At 43.8% G+C, this 23656-nt stretch overlaps 2 protein-coding genes across 7 annotated transcripts in view; both read left to right on the top strand.

Annotated features, from left to right (window-relative positions):
* The first annotated feature begins 348 nt into the window (after positions 1–348).
* Positions 349–2315, top strand: LOC121720817 (pro-neuropeptide Y-like). Its single transcript, XM_042107271.1, has 4 exons — positions 349–508; positions 638–807; positions 888–971; positions 2029–2315. Exons 2-4 carry the CDS (start codon positions 638–640, stop codon positions 2051–2053), a joined length of 279 nt encoding a protein of 92 aa, XP_041963205.1. The 5' UTR covers positions 349–508; the 3' UTR covers positions 2054–2315.
* A 699-nt stretch (positions 2316–3014) lies between these two features.
* The window catches only part of pals2a (protein associated with LIN7 2, MAGUK family member a), a 30892-nt gene continuing 10250 nt past the window's right edge, over positions 3015–23656 (top strand). Inside the window, exons 1-7 of one of the 6 annotated variants that reach the window (XM_042107261.1) lie at positions 3036–3140; positions 8214–8286; positions 16136–16254; positions 16785–16937; positions 18462–18626; positions 18839–19066; positions 21449–21580. In XM_042107261.1, the coding sequence (XP_041963195.1) occupies positions 8253–8286; positions 16136–16254; positions 16785–16937; positions 18462–18626; positions 18839–19066; positions 21449–21580 (831 nt within the window). In that variant the 5' untranslated portion in view covers positions 3036–3140; positions 8214–8252. Of the gene's footprint in view, positions 3141–3326; positions 3542–8213; positions 8287–16135; positions 16255–16784; positions 16938–18461; positions 18627–18838; positions 19067–21448; positions 21581–23656 lie in introns of those variants that run through there. The other 5 variants (XM_042107260.1, XM_042107262.1, XM_042107258.1 and 2 more) reach the window with 5 other exon arrangements.

The following is a 23656-nucleotide window of genomic DNA, read 5'->3' as shown; positions in this document are numbered from 1 at the left end:
GCCTGTAGACCAATTACGGAATGTTATTATCTGTTTCAGGTGTTCTATGCCTAAGCATAGATTTTCAGGGCCTTTAATCTTCAGCAGTAAACACATGAAAGGGGACTATATTAATTAATTTTCTTCAGAGTTAAATCATTGAGTAGAAAAGATATATTGTAGTAATATTGTAGAAATGTTAATTTTAGATAACAACACTGATCATAAAACTGCCAAGCCTATGTTAAAGTCAATGTTAGGAGTAGCTCAGTTTTATGAAACGTGTTATTTGGATATACCTACGCAACGTCCCAAACCAATCACTCGTCTGCTGTAGGTGAACGCACGTTTGACGCATTCTCTCTCCTGATCCCGCGCGCACTATAAATCACGACCTTAGCAGATTTTTGGCCGACTTGAAGAATCCTTGTAAGTGCGCGAGGAGGACGAGCTGGTGTCGCGTGGCTGATTGTCAAGTTTGTGGAAACACCCTGCTATCGAGAAATTCCAGAGGATTCTTTATAGAAAGGTACAGGTTTGTGTCCATTCGGCATTTTCGCAGTTTAGTCTGATTTGAAAGGTAAATGATTGGGTCGCCACTTCAGTGGCAGTTTGCCCACACATAATCTGTGTCTGTTTCTCGCGCCTCTGTTCCAAGATGCGCTCGCAAGTAATGTTGTCGCTGGGAGTCGCGCTGCTCTGGATTGTTGGCGTGGCGCGCGCCTATCCGTTCAAACCAGACAGCCCGGGGGAGAACGCGCCAGCAGAAGACCTTGCCAAGTACTATTCAGCGCTACGACACTACATCAACCTCATCACGAGGCAACGGTATGATTCCATAGCATCCAAGCCACAGTCATGTTAAACTGGTCTTTAAATTGTCCCGTAAACACCGTTATTCCCCGCAGGTACGGGAGAAGATCCAGCCCGGAGACGCTCTACTCAGACTTGTTGCTGCGCGAGAGCTCGGAGAGCGTTCCTGCGCGGACCAGGTGTGTGTGTGTGTGTGTGTGTGTGTGTGTGTGTGTGTGTGTGTGTGTGTGTGTTTAAAGCGTATTTGAGTGAGTGAATTGTAATACAAATTGAAACATGTGGCGGTGTACACCATTAGCATTTGTAGGTGGTGTGCGCATTTGCATTTAGCAGCCTATTAAACATGTGGATGGTGTGCACATATGCACATTTAAACAGTTGGGTGTTGTGCGGATTTAGCATTTACTCTTGTGGGTGGTGGGCCGATTTGTGCATTTTGTAGGCCTATTTAAACAGGTGGGTGTGCGCATTTGCGCATTTAACATTTGAGATGGTGTACGCATTTGTGTATTTACTTTAATATTTAAACATGGGTGGTGCGCGCATTTAGTATTTAAACATGTGGGTGCTGCGCGCATTTAGTATTTAAACATGTGGATGGTGTGCGCATTTGCGCATTTAATCATGTGGATGGTGTGCGCATTTTGGGTTTTTACCTGGCCTATAATCGTGAATATAGACTTTTACCCAGCTCTTTGTAAATATCATCCTAACAATGGCTCGGTCCCATATTTCCTGATGTTTGCATGACTGTTATGCCACTGGAATGACATTTAAATGGCCTACCGGTCGTCCACCCGTCTACTCTGACTTCTGTGACGGTCTCGTTGACAGCAGCGCGCGCCTTCATTATGACAGTGACATCAGTGACATTTTCTCACTGCGTGAATTTACTTACAATGCCGGTCGTGACTGTCTTTCAGCTTAGGGACCGATTATATACAACACAGCCCCCCCCCCCCCCACACACACACATACAGACTCACGCAGTCTTTAAGATGGCTCTCCCTCTGCGCATACTGCAATGGTTATGTACTAATATAAAACCCTAAATAATGCTAATTCATTGTAAATTGAGCGCTGCCTTGGTCACGCGCAAAAGCAACATGCACGCATCTGGTTATGGAACCACCCATGTCCGTAGCCTGTGCGGATAGAAACTCTGTGAAGGGTGTGTGTGCGTGTGCGCGCCTCCTCTTCGTCTCTCACACCGGCCTCCTTTATATCTGCTTGCAGGTATGACGACCTGCCCGCCTGGTGATGCTCCTTCTGTGTTATCAGAAGAGAAGCCTGCTCATCTGCCACGCGCCACCTCCGTTTGGTTGCTACTGTGCTATACCCGTGGATTCTCTTTCTCTCGCTCGCACGCACACAGACACACACTGATTATGGACTTATTTTTATGTCGTATGCTACTAAAAAAAAAGAAATGTCGGTCAATTGATGTTTATGTAATATGTATTAAGTTTTGATCTTGATCGTTCCTCTGTGGGCTATAATGTCCGAGTCTGGCCTTTTCTGTTGTGTGCTGAAATAAACTGAGTTCGACTAAAGCCTCTATGTCCCGACTTGTCCTCCATTTACACGACGTCTGGCAGAACATGCCAATGAAACCGAAACCAGATTTGATTTTCTGAAAGTAGCCTACACCAAAGCCAAGTGGAATCTCAGTCCTACTACTCAGTCTTAATAGTGCTCTAAGCTATGTTGGATAACGTCACTTCTATTGATGCTCACACAGAAAAAAAGAGCTGGCTCGCCCCTCCCTCCCGTGCAATTAAAACTCTCCTGAACGCGCATCTCGTCGGTGAATGGCTGGAAAAGTTCGTTATGTTTCATGGCCCAGGCTGCACCATGCTGTTTTTGTTGCCGTTTTGGAGCCTGCATGGGCTGTCTACATGCGTTTTTTACAGTGAGGGTCAGGTTACAGGCAGCTAGCGGATGTTTGCTGTATGTGACAAAAAAATCTTAGAATCGTAACATCGCTTAGAGTACCTTCAAGTAAAGTGTTTTTTCCATTGTAAATTGTGCCTTCGATGAATTGGGTGCTACTGCCCTCTAGAGGCCTTTCCCTGCTACTACCTCCAACTGTAACAATCCTGGTCAGTAGGCCTATGTATCTATCTGTTTTGTAACATTTTGTAACGGTTCCTAGAGCACCATGAACTATGATTGGCTTAGGTGGATATTTTTAGACACAGTTATCTAGTCCTTGTGCTAGGCGTGTGAGATTAATATGTAATCTGGTTAGGCGTCGTCTCATCGCGTAATTAATGCGCGCCCTCACTTGTGGAAGCACAACTATATGGCACTTCATGGTCTATTTGTGGACTCTACACAAATCAGAGGTAAGTAAAGCGTAGTGTGTGTGTTTGTAGGCTACTGGACTAGACAGTAGGCTAGGTCAGTAAGACTGTGTGTTGGTTAGCCAGCCAAAGCGGCTGCTGCCGATCTGGGTAATGAGTTAAATCGCCTCACATGCAAACCCATGAGCTGCATTTACATGGAAGTAGCTTTCTATAACGGGCCAGGCCCGGAGCCGCTCCCCGGCCGCCAACGGTGGGAGTTCGTACTCAAGCCATCCCAACATTTTCACTGGTCTGCACGCTCAGACGTCACCGAGGGGGGCAAGTCTTTGCTTCGTGACGGGCACCAGGCGCGAGGCAACACGGGTGCTTCTTCTCCACTGCTCGTGTCACCCTATGGAGATTTAAAATTCTTTCCCGGGACGAAGTCGCGTTGGGCATAGGTAAGTCATGACGCTCGCCCCACAAAGCTATGTGAAACTATAGTGTTGCCGTTAGTTAGATGGCGCAATTACTATGTGAGCAACCAGAGCTGTCAATTAACCTTAAGTGGAGTCCAGTTCAGTGACGTTCAGGTTGGCCACCAAAGCTTGTGTGTGGCTGCTCCGTGTGTTTGAGGACACCGCTAAACCAGCCTAATCCAGTCAGCTCGCTCGCTATTAATAACCATTTTGCTAACGTTAATTACAAACTAGTGCAATACAGATTTGTCGTTGGTAAAGTTGGCTAACCTTAAGTCAGAGTAGATATCTTCTGTTGATGAACCACCACACACAGTTGGTAACAAATTGCTATGTGGGTAAAATGAATGGGATGTTATATAGCTAGTCGAACTTTAGTGGGTAAACGTCAGCTAGCTGGCATAGTTGCTTTTAGACACCAACGTTAATGAATCACGAGTTCTTCCTTAGGTCAATAACAGCTAACGTTAACATGGCCAGTGACTCGCCTCTTGCCACAGGCCAGTTCTACTCTGATAGAGGTGTTTTCCAGAATAACAGTCCTTTCAAGCTGCCGTGTCCACTTTAGTTGGCTATTGAATCTTCGGTTTAGTGCAGCTAACATGCTCAGGTGTTAGCAAGCGAGCTAACAGGAGCCCCGCGCGGAAGTTCACCGGGACATGACACGTGCTGTGAACGCTGGAAAAGCATGTTTTGTCCGCATGAACAAAATCAATCAGCAGAGTTCACGGACGCAGAACCGGGACGACCTGTCAAAAGATCCGAGTTAGCTAGCGAGTCAGTGACAGTTTTAAATGAAACGCCATTGTCCGGAGACCATTGGTCTCACTGCCAACCTGTCACAAACCGCGCGCTGTAACGTAACTTAAGAAAATAATGACTATTCATGTAACTGAGTTAATTGTAGTGACTTAATGGTGTAACAACATGAACAGTTAAATTCGTTAAGAGTGCAGTGTCTCTGTGAGCTGTACCACATCGGGAATTGCGCAATCGCTACTACTCTAAGCGCAGTGCATGTGTACCTCGACATTTTCTCGCTGTGATCATTTGTCAAGTTCACTAGTAGTGATTATAAGCTCTTGGGTATTTACTACTGTGCGTTTGTGTGTAGGCAACAGACACACAACGCTGTTAATTCAATCAAGTCTCATATGTTATGCCCGTCAGTCCGCTCCCGCCGTCCAGTCGCTCCTTTGTTTGTTTTGCGAGTTCCTGGGCGATCCTTTGTTTGGCGGGGTCTGGACGCGCACACCTAGTGGCGCGAGCCCCCCAGGTAAAACCTAAATAGGACATCCATCTTCCCAGTCGTTCCAGGACCGTGTCCCGGTTTGGGGAACAGAAGTAGGCGTTCATTGAAGGGGGGGGGTCAAACATTATGCCCCGCGCATAGAAAGCTTCATTCATGGGTAGTTTAACAGGGGCGGTGGACAATACGGGTATTGACTTGCCCTCCGCGAAACGAGACGAACAGGAACACACACGTCTCCAGGCAAGCACCGACCACAAGGTCGTGGGCGCAAGCTCATTTCGCTGAGGGATTTGATCAGCAGGAGACCCGCCCCTTGTGTTATCTCTCTCTCTCTCTCTCTCTCTCTCTCTTCCCCTTCCCTCTCTCTCTGTCTTCCCCTTCTCTCTGTCTCTCTCCTCCTCTCCCCCCTTCTCTGTCTCTCTCTCTCTTCCCCTTCTCTCTGTCTCTCTCCTCCTCTCCCCCCTTCTCTGTCTCTCTGTGTGTGTGTGTGTGTGTGTGTGTGTGTGTGTGTGTAAACTTAAGTCAGCACTGGCTTCGGAAGCAAGTCTATCTCCAGCCCACTTTGAAACGGCGGATCTAAACCGACCAACAGTTTAGTCCCGTGCGCTAATGCAATTAACACTTTCCCTGGCACGTACATAAGGCCTGTGCCTCCACACGCTCAGGTACGCAGGTGTGCGAGACGAGATCGCTCCATCCCACCGCAAGGTCCTCATCTGCGGCTGTCTTGTCATCGCGGGGGACTCTGTGGTTCACACCAAGGGTGTGTTGGAATAGTTACTTGTTGCACTAATTCAACATGTTGGGTGTGTGTGTGTGTGTTCAACATGTTGGGTGTGTGGGTGTGAATCTGCTGGTGGGTTTGTACCTGTGTGCAGCTAATGTAAAAATGTAAATCAGGTTTATAGACACACACACACACACTCATATACATATACAGTACAATGAATTTGGTCTCTGCATTTGTCCCATCCGTGAATTAGTGAACACGCAGAGCACACAGTGAACACACAGTGGAGTGGAGGGCTGAGAAGTTGATCAGCACTCTACCCTTTTATATACAGTCAATGTAGAACTCTTGTGTGTGTGTGTGTGTGTGTGCATGCGTGCATGCGCCTGTGTGTGTGTGTGCACTCAATCTACTCAGTAGAAACACTGATCGAGAACCAGCACACACTATTGGTGAACTGGTGAACCAGCACACACTGATTTTAAAAAACTGCCATACACTGATAGGGAACCAACACACACTGTTACCTCAGAGAACAGGCACGGCACACGCTGTTACCTTGTAGAACCGGCACGGCACACACGGTTATGTACCATATAGAACCGCCACTGCACACACTGTTACTGTACCATATAGAACTGGCTCAACACACACTGTTACCTTATAGAACCGCCAGGGCACACACTGTTACTGTACCATATAGAACCGGCACACACTGTTACTGTACCAGAACCACCACGGCACACACTGTTACCTTGTAGAACCGGCACGGCACACACTGATCTTAGAGAACTGATATGCACTTAGGGAGCTGGTACACACTGATTGATTTTGATCCCATTGATGTAGGTTTCTCTGCCTGGTTACATAAGTGTGTGTGTGTGTGTGTGTGTGTGTGTGTAAATACAATACAATAAGTTTGATTAGAATTTCTCTTACCTGAAAAGGTGTGTGTTTGGTCTGTATGGCAGACTGTGCAAGTGTGTCTGGTTTTCCAGGTGTGTGTGTGTGTGTAAATGCAATGCTTGATATTAGGGTTGCAAAATTCCGGGAATTTTCAAAGTTGGAAACTTTCCATGGGAATTAATGGGAATAAACTGGAATTTTTTAATATGGCAAGTTAGTCTATAACCGGGAACTTAAATGTAGTGGACAAAAGCCCATCTTGCAGCATAATATTAGTTAAAACAACCAGATTTAATGCAATTTCAGTCAAATTTCTACCCTGCACATATGTCCATCACATGCACACAGCAATCAGCATAGGCTACTAGAGATAAAGGAAACCTATGGTGCGTTCATGTGCATGGGGAAAACAATTCCAAGTGAAAACGTCATCTCATGTGGGCTGTAATTTCTTTGAATTTCATTGAATTTTAATTCTACTTCTTTTAATTCAAATTCGAATTGTAATTCTAGATCCTGTTTTTGACCTCAATTCAAATTCAAGAATTGAATTGGAATTTAGGAGTCATTCTCAATTCAATTCTGTATTTTGCGCAAGCCTGGTATATGTCTCTATATGGATATGATATGTATATGTCTCTATGGCTATGCGACTGCAGTCTGCATTTAGCCTACATTACCCACAATGTTGCTTTCAGGTTCACCTGAACACACGACTGGCAGAACGGTGTGATTAAAATTATAACATAGGATGGCAAAGCTGCAATAAAGGCGGCACGCTCTCCACTTTCTTTTTTACCCTGAACATAAACTGATTTAGCCTATTTTGCTATTTACTTCTCAAGATACTTTGGAAACAAAAGTAAACAACTAGCCACTGAAATACCCCAATGCAAGTAAACAAGTAGCCACTGAAATACCCCAATGCAAGCTGAACACACACACACACCAATGCTTATTTTGTGCATTTGCAGTGCCGTCTGTCTGTTTGTTTCATTTCGGTGAGCAGAATCCTCTGGTGCGGACGTGGATGGTCTCAAGTGTTATACAAATGAGTGTGAACACACACACACACCAGTGTTTCCCATACATTGACTTATTTGTGGCGGCCCACCACAATATCAACATTGAACACCACACAATGATTAAATCTGGTTAGCATCATAACCACGCTGCGCTAATTTGCTAAAAACTGTTGCATTCAAGTTAATTCTGCACACACACACACTGGATGGTCTCAAGTGTTATACAAATGAGTGTGAACACGAGATCTGATATGGGACACTCTCAGACGTAGATGTAAACACGCAGTCCAAAAAATAGTACAAATCCGAACTGTGCATCAAGGCCTGCCGGTGTAAACGCAGCGAATGTGTCTCATTGGAGGATCCCTTTAGAAGAGACAGGAATGCAAAAGATCATGCAATTAAAAAATAAAAATAAACAACTCAAAGTAATTGTGATAAAAACAACAACACAAATGAAAAACAGTGTAGACTGATTACCTGAACAGATATGTCTAACTGCCTGCTGAGAAAACCATAATAATGGTGTGTGTGTGTGTGTGTGTGTGTGTGTGTGTGTGTTTACTGACAGTGGTTTCTGCTGCCTGGCAGGTGTGTTATGTCAGGTGTGTGTGTTTGTGTGTTTCTGCTGACTGTCAGGTGTGTGTGTGTGTGTGTGTGTTTACTGACATTGGTTTCTGCTGACTGGCTGGGGTGTGTGTGTGTGAGTTTATTGACGGTGGTTTCTGCTGACCCTGGCAGGTGTGTGTCGTGTCAGGTGTGTGCTGCTGGTGTTGAAGCATGGTGACAGTGGCCAATGCCAAATCAGGAGCAGGTAAGCCTAGGGATGCCAGCAACACACACACACACACACACACACACACAAAGATTTTAAAAGCAACAGCAAATACGCACGTTTCAACAGTAAACGCACACAGACATTCTAAAACAGCAGCAACAAACATTCAAACACACACACACACTCTCACACTCACACACACACACACACACATACAAGCAAGCACATTCTCTGTAGCGAGAATCTTAAGTCAGGAGGACAGTGCGCTGTTTGAATATTGAGCTCGTCTGTAGTTTCTCTTCACCCAGAACGGAGTTTGTTTTACAGACCAATTTCAGTGTCTTAAGACACACACACACACACACACACACACTGTGTGTGTGTGTGTGTGTGTGTGTGTTGGCATACACCGCATGAGGTGTGCGTGTGTGCGTGCGTCTCATGTATCATTCCTCCCTCATGAGAGGGTGTGTGTGTGTGTGTGTGTGTGTGTGTAAATCTCACACATACGATCGCTCTTACAGACACACACAGCAGAGACACTAGGGGTGTCACAATTCTCCAAATCCTCGATTCGATTTAATTTTCGATTTTAAAGTCACAATTCGATTCTATTTTCGATCTCTTTTTAATATTACTATTAATACATTCCTTATATGTTTTGTTTCTTTTGGCCTTTTCCTTTTCTGTTTCGGAGGGCTTTTATTTTGAAACTGTTCCAACCGCGAGGATAGCCTGGGTGTTCCCATGCTGCCTTGCGCGCGATTTGATTCACGCTGCTAAGGCAGCCTGGAGACCATGGAGCAAATTTTCGCCTGAGATAGGGAACCAATCACAGAACAGGGGGGAAAGCAAGACGATGATGAGCTATGCACAGACGCATTTGATAGACATCCGTGGCACCCAATAAACGGATCTGGGCATTTTTTTCAAATACGAGAAAATGAACGTTTGGTTCCCAGACCACGTCTCATTGAGAAGTGGTGGCGCTAGCCAGGCTACCGCGAGGATGTAATTTAAACAGAACAAACATTAGGCTAAACAGAGAGGTGAACATAGTGAAATGAAACAACACAGAATGAAAATTCGATTGTTTTAGCACACTCCGAAGAGGTTAGTGTTCATGGAATATGTAGGCTTACTTATCAATGTGCATTTTAAGCCTTAAAGTAATATTGGGGCTGTAACTACAGTAGATAATTTTTTCACTTGCTAAATTGAGTAGGCTAAGTTAGTGTAAATTGATGTGAATGAACGACAAAATACTTCCACACCGGTGATTTCAGAGTAGCAAGAGGGGCTTCGATTTCGGTAGGTTGATGTGTATTTTAACTGGCTGCAGATTAAAATGAGAGGAGTGTTGACGCCGCAGTTCAGCACATGTTTGTGCGTCTTGGCATAGTGCTGGACGTGACATTGGGGGTGTGGCTGCATCGTTGATTCTACTTTTGAGTTCGAAGTTCAAGATTCAGACTGGGAGTTTTTGTAGTGTTGGAGACGCAGAGCATATCGGCAAGCTGTCGGTCGGTGCGTTAAGTTTGCCTTGCGCTAAAGCAGTTCCTGCGCAACTTCATTCGTTTTCCTGGACACAAACCCACAAGGATCATTAAAGTGTAGTTTCACCAACTGGCAGGTCAGCATCACTTATTACATTTTCCAAATGTGCACCGAAATGTGTCCAATAGGCTACCCATGCCTTCCGACATTCACCCTTCCGATTATGGAGCGCAAAAGTTTAACTTGGCCCACAACTGCAGAACCCGCGTTAAAATAGAAAATTACATTTGGGATTCTCAAAGAATTAGAGCCCGACCGATTTATCGGCGGGCCGATATTATCGGCCGATATTAGGCATTTTCCAAACTATCGGTATCGGCATTTATAATGGCCGATAAATGAATATTTTAAAAATAAAAACAGACGAAACACCCTTCAACCATGTCATGAGTGTTGGCGTTGTATAGTTTGTCCACCAGAGGGCACTCTACACCGTCCCTGCTGGCAACACTCGTGTATAACGCGCCACACCTCCTGCAACCTGCTGATCCAGCCAGAGTCGGGCAGAGAGAACCAGTTATACGTAAGTGAGATCAGTGAAGTGTGTTCATGGTGATTTGGTCACGAGACATACATTGCTTGAATAACAATTAAAAGAACATCCCCATTACGTTGTTACAGTGTAGTTGACTGTCTGTCCTTTTAACTTTTGAAAATGTGACTGAAGATGTATTTCTTTAATAGCGTGACAGTTATAGCAGTGAGACGTATCATCTCTCCCCGGTCTTTCAACATAAATACTGCATTCATATGCTAGGAGCCTAGTAATGCCAGAAATTACCGTTTATAGGCCTCTTAGAAATGGTTGTTGCATCTTGCATATTATTTAAATGCGCACTCAATCGCGCATCCATGCAGGCAAAACGTAGGATTCAAATGTGGCGACGGCACACAAGTTGAAAAAGACTTTCACAATGCACTGGCAGTGATGGCCTACAGTTAATGTGAATCGCGGACAATAACTAAAGAAAGGAATTTGCACCTCCATTCACCAATTAAAGGCTGTAGTAGGCCTAGTGTTTCTACATGTTGTTGGCACAAAACGTCATTTCTGTCAGAAGCCAGTCTATAGCCTAATGCAGGGGGTAACGTGAGTCAGACAGAAGAGGGGCCTTAGTAGCCTATTCCTGAATCCTGTCCCTTTCAAACTACGTTAAAATTATGTGAGTAGCCACCAGCATAATACAATCTAAATTAAAAGACAAAATCTTATTAGGTTATAGGTCCAAACCTATGACTCTAAGCCTTAGTTAAAAAGAATCTTCAGGTGTACAGTAAGTAACAAGTCAAAGAACCACATTCTGTGAAATATAGAGCTTAACAAAGATACTTTAGTTTGTAATTTATTTTAAAGTATACATTTTGAAGACAAATGGAGTCATACCACAGGTCCAGGGATGGATTACTGAATGGGCCTATGGGCCTACTTCAGGGCCCAAGAGCTCAGGGGGCCCTGAAGCCCAAGCCTCTGTGTGAAGTAAAAAAATCTTCCATGGGAGAATGCCTCAGGACCCCTCTATCTGGAGGAGAGGGGGGGGGGCATCTCTGCCCAGGGGTTCATAATCCATCCATGCCATGCTATGTCCGTCAAATCTTTGGAATACCCTAACTGACTGACTTACCTAACGACTTGTTTGTGATTTTTAATAATATTTTTTGCATGGTAGGAAATGTATTGAAATTCTGTTTGGGGGTCCCTCAGACCCCACCACAGATTTGGTCCCCCCCGATGTTGACATCATGACTACGGCCTTGATATAGCCTAGTCTAGTGTAACGGATGCCAGCTAGCTTAGCTGTGCTTGTGGAACGTTGGTAAACCTCCGACGCCTCAAGAGTGCTGCTGGCATGCGAGCCAGCAGAATGGAGTTTTAAATAACAAGATGCATCGGTTCATTTATGCTTAGCTTAGGAGAACGAGTCATTGAAAACTCCTAAATCATAGCGAGAACTCCAAGAATCAAAGGAAGTGTTCACCTACAGTACAGATGCCTCTCCAAACGCAGAAACGAAGCGCTATCACGCCATTACGTTAAGACATGTTAAGAAAAAAATATTCATATTTTGCTGTAATCCAATGACACGAAAAAAAGTAATCCACAGCGATGCGTAGGCCTAGATGCACAAAAAGGGTCATGGTGTAGCCAGGCCTACGCGCGTCACATTCACCAGCCAGTTGCAAACAGGTGAACAAGGCTTCGCCACTTTGCTGTTTAAACAAAGTGGAATAAAAAGTCTAAATCTACACACAACGCTAAATCAGTTAGTAAGCTGACAGGACATTTATATACATGGCATTTAGGCAACCTTTATTGCAACGTTGGCACGGCAAGATGTCCATACTAGTGCAACAGTAATTTTCGTTTTTTGCGTCCTGCATGCCTTAGGTTGGCCGTAATGTCACTTTCAATGTGATGTGAAAGATCGCAAGAGAAGAAAACCTGGCTGCTCCCATCATCAACCGCAGCCTGTTCCTTATATTGTTGTTTTGTGTTATTTAAATTATTTTTAAAATATCTGGTCATGCCAGACGTATTTTTTACTAATTTTTGAAACAATGCAATTACCCGTTTCCACCAGGGGGGGCAGTGCTCCCCCTGCCCCCCCACTAACTCCGCGTATGCCTGAGGGGGCACTAAAATCTATTGTTTAATGTAAATGTTTATTTTGGTTTTCCCAAAACACCTGTGTGACGGGGCTAGTAGCCACCGTCTCGGCAGCCAGGCGCTGTTTACTATGAGAGATTTAAATGTGTGCATGCTATGATTTCTGGGTTTTAATGATTATTTAGGCTGTTCATATACTTTTTGGTTAGGCCAAAGTTCAGCTGATATGCTAAATCTTCATTAGATATTGTCTAGATGCGTAGACTTATTTATTGGCTGTGTTACTGTAGCTTGTTTCTGTGGGTATCCTGAAACACCCCTGTGCTGCTATGAGGCATTGGTTTGATCCAATTACAGGAGTGAAATCAGGCCCTATTTAAACCCATGCCTGTAGGTGCTTGGGAGAGAGAGCTGCAATTTGAATAGGCATAAGTCTTGAGAGCTCGTCTCATGTGTGTAGCCCAAGTGACTAGCTGTGTAGTCCATTGCGCTAATCTTATTATTAGAATATTTTTGTATATTGTATTGTTTTGACTATCAAGTCTTTTGTTTTTCTTTCTTTATTGAGAAGTATTTTATTTCTCCTTAGTGCTTTATTCACATTAACTTACTTTATCGTTGCCTTATGTTGGCCTTATAGAGCTGGTAAGTCCCGCCCTTTCCGCTGGACCTCTAGATTGAAAAATCGTCAATGCAAGTGAATGTGAGAAAATAATTATTTTCTGGTCCCGTTTGATTTGTGCCATGAATGTGAACATATGTCGTCTGTGAATTTTTAATATAATTTTTCATGTTACGAGTTTGACAGTATATTATATGATTCTTCGGCTATCAGTTGTGGAAAAGACATAACGAGAAAGACTACATGTCGCCTGTGACGTGAGCTAGCTCTAATCACTAACATTAACTGAGATGCTAGTTTTTGTAACGGCAGGAATAAACACACATGGTAACAAAAATATTTGAAACATGTCTAGCTTCACTCAACACATTAACACTATGATACAGTGTGATTGTAAAGTTGTATGGTTCACTGTGTTCAAAGTCGATCTTAATAACCCTCTACATCTCGACCAACTGATGGTTGTTATGGGAAACTAGTGATCTGTCGTCTAGCAGAAAGTTGTAGTCCACAAAGTGCTCTCACACAAAGTTTAACCGCATCAAACTTCTGCCCGCTCAATTGTAGCATTCTTTACACGAAATGTTATATTAAAAATTCACAGACAACATATGTTCACATTCATGGCACAAATCAAACGGGACCAGAAAATAATTATTTTCTCACATTCACTTGCATTGACGATTTTTCAATCTAGAGGTCCAGCGGAAAGGGCGGGACTTACCAGCTCTATTTGGGGAATAAATCCCATCTTCCACCTTGAATCTCTGAGTGCTGTTCCATCTACCTCACAACCGCCCGACACATCTACCCTTAACAACATGTAACTACATGCATTTATTCTGTGAATGGGACTTGGTACAATATTGGTACTTTACAAATTAAATGTCCATATACTTAGCTATTTCCACATAGATTTTTATGGTCCTACTAGCTACCCCACATACCATTTCAGTTGACTGAAAATGACACAAAAATATAAACACGCCTTGTTTTATCCTTATTATTGTCATGGTCATTTGATGTGGAGACTTCAAATTGTGGGAAAACATTAAGAAACTGATGTATTTGAAGAGGAAATAGTGACTGATACCAAATGAAAAAAAAACTGTTTTTTAATACCCTCAATATCACACTATGCACATTTTTTCTGAAATCTGGGGCCCTTTTCGAAACTCAGACATTTAGTACAGACTTTAAATTGTTTACACATGTTTTTTTTGAGTTGGTCTTCCACCCTAGAAAATTTGAGGAGGCTAGTGATCATATTTGTCAAGATATTAATGCCCAAACATGGCATGTGTTTTTCAAGCTGTAAAAATGAAAGAATTTCAGGGTCTGAAAAAGATATGAAGACATAAGATTTGCACAGAAATATTTCACAGGGCTTGTTTTTAGGACCCATTAATGAGCCATTCATGATGTAGACAAGGTTTGAACAAAATCTGAGGCAGTGCAGCAACATTCAGCAACCTTATCTGATTTGACATGGAATGACTCCTACATTAAACACACACTCTCACTCACAGACATACAACCACACACTTACTCTCACACACTCTCTCTCATACAATAGACACACACACACACACTCCCTCACTCACAAACATACACCCACACTCTCTGTCACTCACAAAGTAAATCACTTAATCACAAATACACAATCTCTTTCTCGCTCTATCACTCACACACACTCTCTCTCGCTCTCTCTCTCTCTCTCTCTCTCTCTCTCTCATTATATCACACACACACACACACACACACACACACACACACACACACAGTATCACCTTCGCTCCAGTTGCTACCTAACCCCATTGCTGTGACCAGAGAGGGGTGTGGAAAGGCTGCACCTATTAATCACCGACTGTGTGTGTGTTAGTGTGTGTGTGTGTGTGTGTGTGTGTTAGTCTGTGTGAGAGAGAGTCTGTGTGTGTGTTAGTGTGTGTGTGTTAGTCTGTGTGTGTGTGTGTGTGAGAGAGAGTCTGTGTGTGTGTGTGTGTGTGTGTGTGTGTTAGTCTGTGTGAGCATCAACACACAACATTTATGTAAAAAATAGTAGAGGTGTCACTATTTCGAAATCGATCGAAATTATATCTCAGTCTCGAACTTTGAACATCAAAGGTAGAATCGACGATGTAGCCACACCCCCAATGTCACGTCCAGCATGTAGCCTATGCCAAGACGCAAAAGCACACACACACACACACACACACATGTTAAACTGCGGTGTCAACAGGCTGCAGCCAGTTAAAAAAAATGTGTACCGAGTTTGAGCGTTCTCTGGGATATGTTTTCATGCTAATCGAATGTGACCAGTTTTATCACAAACCACTAATTAGCCTATTACGTTAGTCTTAGGGGCACAGAGTAAAGTAAAAAGAAATCGCTATTTCTATACCACTAACAAGGCTCAAATAGCACCACACTTTGATGGTAACATAATGAGGGTCCCTACATGTAAACCGAAGCATTGAGAACTTTATAAGTGTCCCAGGAAACGGTCGAACTCGGTGCACATGTGTTATTAACCCCTAGGTCCATTTTGCACCGACATTGTCCTTTAAGGCATAAAATGCACATTGATAATTGCAAATTCCATGAACACTAACCTTGGCTCTCTTCAGAGTGTGCTGAAACAATCAAATTATCATTCTGTGTTGTTTGATTTCACTATGTTCACGTCTGTGTTTATTCTGTTTACAATCTCACCGCGAAAAGCCCCGAAAACAGAATAGGAAAAGACCAAAAAAAGTAAACAACATAAGGAATGCATTAATAGTAATATTAAAAAAAGATTGAGAATCAAATCGAATCGTGACTTTAAAATCTAAAATTAAATCGAATCGAGGATTTGGAGAATCGTGACACCCCTAGTAATTTATGTGTGTGTTTGTGTGTTAAGCATCTGTAATTTTTGTAGGTGTTTGTGTGTTGAGCATCTGTAATTTGTGTAGTTGTGTGTGCTGAAGGTATGTGTGTGTGTGTGTGTGTGTTTGTTTGTTGACTGTATCAATTCATTTGTGACTGTATGTTTGAAGGATAATACGCTTGTGTAGAGAAGTCCCAACATCATGTGAATGACGTGTGTGTGTGTGTAGCCATGCAGCAGGTGCTGGATAACCTGCACGAGCTTCCTCCTTCCTCTGGAGCCAAAGACATCGACCTCATCTTCCTCCGCGGCATCATGGAGAGCCCCATCGTACGTTCACTGGCCAAGGTACACACACACACACACACACACACACACACACATCCACCAGTGTGACTGACGTCTTGTACCAGTTAAGCTGCTGGTATCGTTCTATTTGAAATGCCCTGAACTTTACATGTGTGACATGTTCTGTGTGAGAGAGTGTGTGAGTGTGTAATCTAATACATCACTGTGACCTGTGACCACACAAATGCTTGGGGTGTGAAAACCTGACGGACTTAAGTGTGTGTGTGTGTGCGTGCGCTAATGTATGGCATTCTGTGTGTAAAGTCACAGGTCGATGGGCTGGATATAGAATGAAAGGTTTTCCGTGTGTGTGTGTGTGTGTGTGTGTGTGTATGTACACGTGTGTCTGTACACGTGTGTCTGTGGCTGTGGCCAAAATGTGTATGTTGATTACTGTATGTATCATGAATGTCTGTTTATGGGTTGCGGATATGGATTTAAGTGTGTGTGTGTGAGATTCATGTTTGTTCATGTGTGTGTTTGTGTGTGTGTAATTCTTGTGTGTGTGTATGTGTGTGTTTGTTGGTTAGGCCCATGACCGTCTGGAGGACGTGAAGCTAGAAGCAGTAGGGGACAATAACCTGGAGCTGGTGACCGGCATCCTGTCCGACATGAGTGGGCTGGTCACCAAGGATGACAGCGCTGCGGAACTCTCCAGAATCCTCACAGAGCCGCACTTCCAGGTGAGACGAGCGCACACGCACACACGCAATACCACACATGCATATATCCTCTTGCTCTCATAAGAGTTTCCAGAATCATTCATTTTACATTTGTGTGAGGGAGTGAGTGTGATTGAGTGTGTTTCCTGAGACTGTGAGTGCCTCTTGTAAGGAATGCCTCCTAAACTTCTGAAGAAGTCTGCCTCGTCTCGGCCAATCACAAGGCTGAGCTCAGGAGGGGCGTGGTTGCTTTGCTCCAATCAGTTGGAGGCGTTGTGCTGTGAGTGTGTGTGGTATGGAGTGTGTGTGGAGTCTCTAACTTGCTTGAAGAGGGGACTGTCAAGGTGAGCGCTCCATGTGTGTGTGTGTGTGTGTGTTATCTGGTGTAGTGAGACCTCCGTATGTGTGTGAGTAAGTGTTAGGGCTGAGCTACACCAGGCACGTAACTGAAGCGTTCCGTTTGCGTTGCGTCTGCTGCAACAATTAGCTTCCACTATAATTAATGGAAGTAGCTACACCAGACCTGATGGCGGCGCGTACGTTCGAAAAAAATAGACCATTAATTTAAACGGAACGCTTAAGTTACGCACCGGGTGTAGCTCATACCTTAGAGAGAGAGAATGTGTGTGTGTGTGTGTGTGTGTGTGTGTGTGTGTGTGTGTGTGTGTGTGTGTGTGTGTGTGGTGTGTGTGTGTGTGTGTGTGTCTTGTCAGAGAGAGAGAGAGAGAGAGAGAGAGAGAGAGAGAGAGAGAGAGATATCTGGTGGGTGTGTTAAGAGCTTGTGTTGTATGCTGTTGTCTAACTGAAGGGACCTCACTGGGCCAGACAAACAGCTGGCTCTGATGGCTCTCTGTTCTCCTCTCTCTCCCTCTCTCTTTCTTTCTCTCTGTCTCTTTCCCCCTGGTTAGCACTGGTTAGCCCTCTGGACTTGTGACCAGAGGGTTGCCGGTTCGAGCCCCGACCAGTGGGCTGCGGCTGAAGTGCCCTTGAGCAAGGCACCTAACCCCTCACTGCTCCCCGAGTGCTGCCGTTGAAGCAGGCAGCTCACTGCGCCGGGATTAGTGTGTGCTTCACCTCACTGTGTGTTCACTGTGTGCTGTTTGTGTTTCACTAATTCACCGATTGGGTTAAATGCAGAGACCAAATTTCCCTCACAGGACTCAAAAAAGTATATATACTTATACTTACTTATACCTCTCTCTCTAGTTTCTCTCTCTCTCTCTCTTTCTCTCTCTTTGTCTCTCCCTCTCTTTCTCTCTGTCTCTCTCCCTCTCTCTCTATTTCTCTCTCTCCCTCCTCTGTCTGTCTGCTGGTTAGTTTATATGAACACACCTGACCCAGCCGTAGAGGGTTTAAGAACACATGATTTATATGATGGTTTAACCTGCGTATGACCTGCACAGGATTCTACTGTGAATTATTGCTCTGTGTTAGTCACATTACGTTATTGCTCAGTGTTAGTCACATTACATTTTTCATTTTTCATCTCTCTCTCTCTCTCTCTCTCTCTCTCTCTCTCTCTCTCTCTCTCTCTCTCCGGTCCAGTCCCTCCTGGAGGCTCATGACATGGTGGCGTCTAAGTCCTACGAGGTTCCGAGCCTGGCGAGTGTTGCAAGTGATCTGACCAATCACGATGTGCCGGCCCTGCCTGCCGCCCCTGCTGACACCATACGAGTCATCAGCATCCACAAGAAACCCGCGGAGCCCCTGGTCAGTGTGTGTGTGTGTGTGCGCTGTATGTGCATTGAATGTGTGTGTGAAGAATGAAGAGTTTAAGAGTGTGTGTGTGTGTGTGTGCAGTTTTACTACATAAGATTAGTAACCAAGGAAACAAAAAAACCACCAAACTATTTTAGAATTAACCAATTTATGCATATGGTGTGTGCGTGTGTGTGACTGCGTGTGTCTCTGTGTGTCCTCAGGGCGTGACGTTCCGCATGGAGCAGGGGGACCTGGTGATCGCCCGTATCCTGCACGGCGGGATGATTGACAGGCAGGGCATGCTGCACGTGGGTGATGTCATCAGGGAGGTCAACGGCCACGAGGTGGGGGAGGGGCCAGAGGAGCTCCAACGAATCCTGAGAGAGGCCAGCGGTGACATCACACTCAAAATCCTCCCCAGCTATAGAGACATGCCCTCCCCTGCACAGGTACACACACACACTATTATCTCACCCACACATACCTCATGTGCTCAAGGCTAACGCTATAAAAATGTAACATCACAATTACAGTGACCAAAATGATCACGGTTATCGGTATTATCGCAGCAATATTTAAATGTGCTGAACATTTTTCCTGTTTCCACGTGACGTTAAGCAGTGGACTGAAACACGTAACTTGTCTGGTAGCCGTGCTAAAATTGATAAAATTGATAATGTGCAGTTCCTTCCTCCCAAACTGTGTTAAAATGGTGTATTTAACAGCCAGAATTTCAAAATGTCCTTCAAAATTATCCGCACCCCCTCTCACTAAACACTTCCAGTATCTCTGTAGCTCTTGTAAAGTATGAACTTGCACAACACTGCCTACAGATCATAGCCTACCTTAAAGGAGAATTCCAGTGTGATATTGACCTAAAGTGTGTTGAAACATGATACAGAGTGTGAACGTATGTCTCATAGCTCATCTCGGCTTGTCCCCTGCACTCAGAAATCTGGCGCTAGTTAGCCGATGCTACCAACAGTTTTTCGATGGGGGTGCCTCGGGCATCGGCTTAGCCATACAAATAAATCACTGTTTTACACCATTTACGAGGCTCAAAGTAGCTCCATACTTCATTGGTAGACTTTCGAGGGCCTTGACATTTACAACAAGAAATTGAGAACTTTGAAAAAGCACTGGTACTTTACTTACAAGAAGATTTATACAGACAGTATCTTCACAGACTTGAATTTAGTCACGATAAGTCGAGCGATGAGTATGAATGAACAGGTATGATAAGGGATCAGATTCTAAAAATAATTCAGTATATTATATATATCGCCAGTGATGTGAATGATTAGCATTGACACTATTTAATATTACTGGTGGCGATAAGGTGGTAAGGGCCCCCCAAATAAAATTCCATCAGGGCTTGGGCCGGCTCTTGTGTGTGTGTGTGTGTGAGGAGAAAAGACACATAGGCACTAGACATGTATTTTATTGCAAAACATTGCATTGTCATTCAGCGGCTTCACAAACTACCCACAATCCCCAGCACATCAGCGACTTCACAAACTACCCACAATCCCCAGTATATCAGCGACTCTACAACCTACCCACAATCCCCAGCTCAGTGGTCAGGTTGGCTGTGTGACAATGTAGGCCAGACTTCCAGCTCATCAATCAGAGAGGGGGGGGGGGTGAGATGGAGAAGAGAAGATGGAGGGCACAGAAACAGTGAAGAGAGAGAGAGAGGGAGAGAGTGTGTTGGGGGGGGGTTCATCTTAGTGTGAGTGTGTGTTATATATAGAGACGGAGAGTAAGCTAAGTGGAACACTGCTGTGGACACTTTAGTCCTGGTTGTGAGTGTGTGTGTGTGTACTGTTGTGAGTGTGTGTTTATGTGCCTGTGTGTGTGTGTGTGTGTGTGTGCGTGTGTGCGCACGCACCATTGTGAGTGTGTGTGTGTGTGTGTGTGTGTGTGTGTGTGTGTACCGTTGTGTGTGTGTGTGTGTGTGTGTGTGTGTACTGTTGTGGTTGTGTGTGTGTGTGTGTACACCATTGTGTGAGTTTGTGAGTGTGTGTGTGTATGTATGTGTGTACCGTTGTGAGTGTGTGTGTGTGTGTGTGTGTACCGTTGTGAGTTTCTGTGTACGGTTGTGTGTGGTGTTTTTATTGATCTGCCGGAGAGGTGTTCAGGATCATTGATCATGGGCTTGTGTTGTGTTGATCGACACATATTGATTATGGAACGAGATGTTTGTTTACTCGCTCTGTGTGTGTATGTGTGTCAGAGTTTCCACGGTCATGGAAAACCTGAAAAAGTCATGGAATTGTAAAATCCCATTTTCCAGAGTTCAGTGTTTTTTTCATACACATAGAAAGGGAGAAAAACGGAGAAAACACATTTGAATCCAATCTCGTTGTTTGTCACATTTCAAAACTAGCCCCAACCTGTGAAGTTAGTCATTTTGGGCTTATATGCCGTGCAAAGTCATGGAAATGTCATCCGAAGTCTTTTCAAAAAATGGTTGGGACCCTGTTGTAGTTGCTGTTACTGGGTGGGTCTGCAGTAGATAAGCTGGGTTATTTAGTGACTTTTCCTGCTGTTTACCAATGCTACAGCCATTGACCCAAGGCGCTGCCTGTCTCAAACCTGTGTGTGTGTGTACATTTCTATATGTGTGTGTGTGTGTTTAGCAGGTCTACGAGTCCGACTACAACCCCCGACCCAAGATGGAGAGACCATTTTAGTTGTGTGTGTGTGCACTCTTAACCAATACAAGCCACTGCCCTACCCACAATATAAGCATTGCTAATTATATGATAATGACCGAGTTGTTATTTTTCTTGATTGTGGTGTGTGTATGCGCTTGTGTTTGTGTTTAGCTGTACCTGAAGCCTCAATTCAACTACAATCCTGAGACGGACAACCTGATCCCCTGCAAGGAGGCGGGGCTTGCATTCTCACGCGGAGACGTCCTGCATGTGGTCAACAGAGAGGACCCTAACTGGTGGCAGGTCAGCTTATTGTGTGTGTGCGTGCGTGTGTCTGTGCGTGCGTGTGTGTGTGTGTGTGTGTGTGTGTGTGCGTGCGTGCGTGCGTATTTTAGGCAATGAGAGTGAGAGGGTGCGCGCGTGCATGTGTTTGTATTTTGGACAATGAGAGTGAGGGGTAAAGTTATTCTAGTAAACTAAAACTAGCAGTGAAAAAATTATTTAGTGAACTGAAATGAAAAAACAAAATTAAATAAAAACTACAATGAACAATGGAAACCTAACTAAAACTAAATAGAATTAATTAAAGGTAAAACCAGCTTAGTTTTAGTTCCCTCTCAGTTTGCACTGTGGTTCCTACAGTGCCTATAAAAAGTGTTTCCCCTTTAACAGCCCCTCTTTAATGTCAAAGTGAAAGCAAATCTCTACAAAGTAATGTTAATTAATTAAAAAGATATAATGCAAAATAAGCTATTGCATAAATATCCAACCCCCCTTAAAGTGACTGACCAAAATCAACAGTGGTCCAGCCAATTGGTACTAGTAGTCTCACAATTAGTGAAATCGGCTGAGTGCAGTGAATGTGTATAGTATAGTAATATAAAGACACCGTGTCTGGAATGTCCAGTCACTGGTTAATCAATATTCCTGGCTACAGTTCCACCATGAAGACAAAAGAACACTCCAAACCACTCCAAGAAAAGGTTACTGAAAAGCGTAAGTGAGGGGATGGATACAAAACAAATGCCACTGAACATCCCCTGGAGTGAAATCCATCATTAAGGAATGTATGGAACATGGCAAATGTGCAAATCTGGCTAGAGCAGGCCACCACAAACTGAGTGACCGTTCAAGAATAATAATGGTGGGGGAGGCCACCAAGACACCTACAGTATGACAACTGAAGAAGTTAAAAGCTTCAGCAGCTGAGATGGGAGAACCTCTGCATACAACTTTTGCCGAGTTCTTCGCCAGTCAAAGCTCTATGGGTGAGTGGCAAAGCTCTTATTAAATATAGAAGTTCACCCAGACAATGAGCCGAAACATACAGCGAAAAATACAAAGAAATGGTTTAAAGACAACAAGGTGAATGTTCTGGAGTGGCCGAGTCAAAGCCCAGACCTCAATCCTGTATAAAATCTGTGGCTGGACTTAAAGGGCTGTTCACACCCAACCTGGCAGAGCTTGAGCAGTTTTGTAAAGAAAAATGGAGTAAAACTGCAGTATCCAGATGTGCAAACCTAATTGAGACCTATCCATGCAGGCTTCATGCTTTAATTGCGGCCAAAGGTGCGTCTATTAAATGATTATTTGAAGGGGGTGAATATTTATGCAGTCGCTTATTTTGCATTATATATTTAACTAACTAACATTACTTTGTAGAAATCTGCTTTCACTTTCACATTAAAAAGGGTATTTTTTGTAAATTATTGTAAAAACGGTCAAATTAAATTGATCCAGATTCCATTTATAAAAGCAGTAAAAGGGGAAATATCCAACAGGGTGAATACTTTTTATAGCCACTGTACCCTATTCCTGTTCCCGAGTTCTTGAGAGACATTGGCCTATTAAAAAGGACCTTGAATGAAAAATGGAAAAATATCAGATGCTTATAAATAAAAACTTAACTTAAAACTAGATCATTCTGGAAAACTAAAAACTAAATTAAAACTATGATTGCTATCAGAAACCAAACTGAAAGACTAAATCAAAACTAAAAACTAAAGAAAATGTCAAAACTATAATAAGAGACCAGTTTTAGACCAGTCGTGTGCCGTGGAATTTTCAGGAACTCAATGCGATTTTATATAGGATAGTCAGAAAGTCATTTATCAAGTAGCCTAATAGGCTACAGATGTCTTACGCACCTCAGTCAACATCATGTGAGCATATGCCAGTGAGAGGGTATGTGTGTGTGTGTGTGTGCGTACGTGTGTGTGTGTGTGTGTGTGTGTGTGTGTGCATATGTCTCGGCTTATAAACACTCTGTATAGAACACCCTTGTTACAGCCAGTAATCATTTGTGTGATGCACTTCATAATCAATAACCATAAGACGGTGTGGCATTTTGGTTTAGAGTGTGTGTGTGTGTATGACCTG

This window comes from Alosa sapidissima, chromosome 10 (assembly GCF_018492685.1).
Source record: "Alosa sapidissima isolate fAloSap1 chromosome 10, fAloSap1.pri, whole genome shotgun sequence".
Classification (NCBI taxonomy): domain Eukaryota; kingdom Metazoa; phylum Chordata; class Actinopteri; order Clupeiformes; family Clupeidae; genus Alosa; species Alosa sapidissima.
Note: the sequence above shows the minus strand (reverse complement) of the source record. Positions and strands in the feature narration are given on the sequence as shown.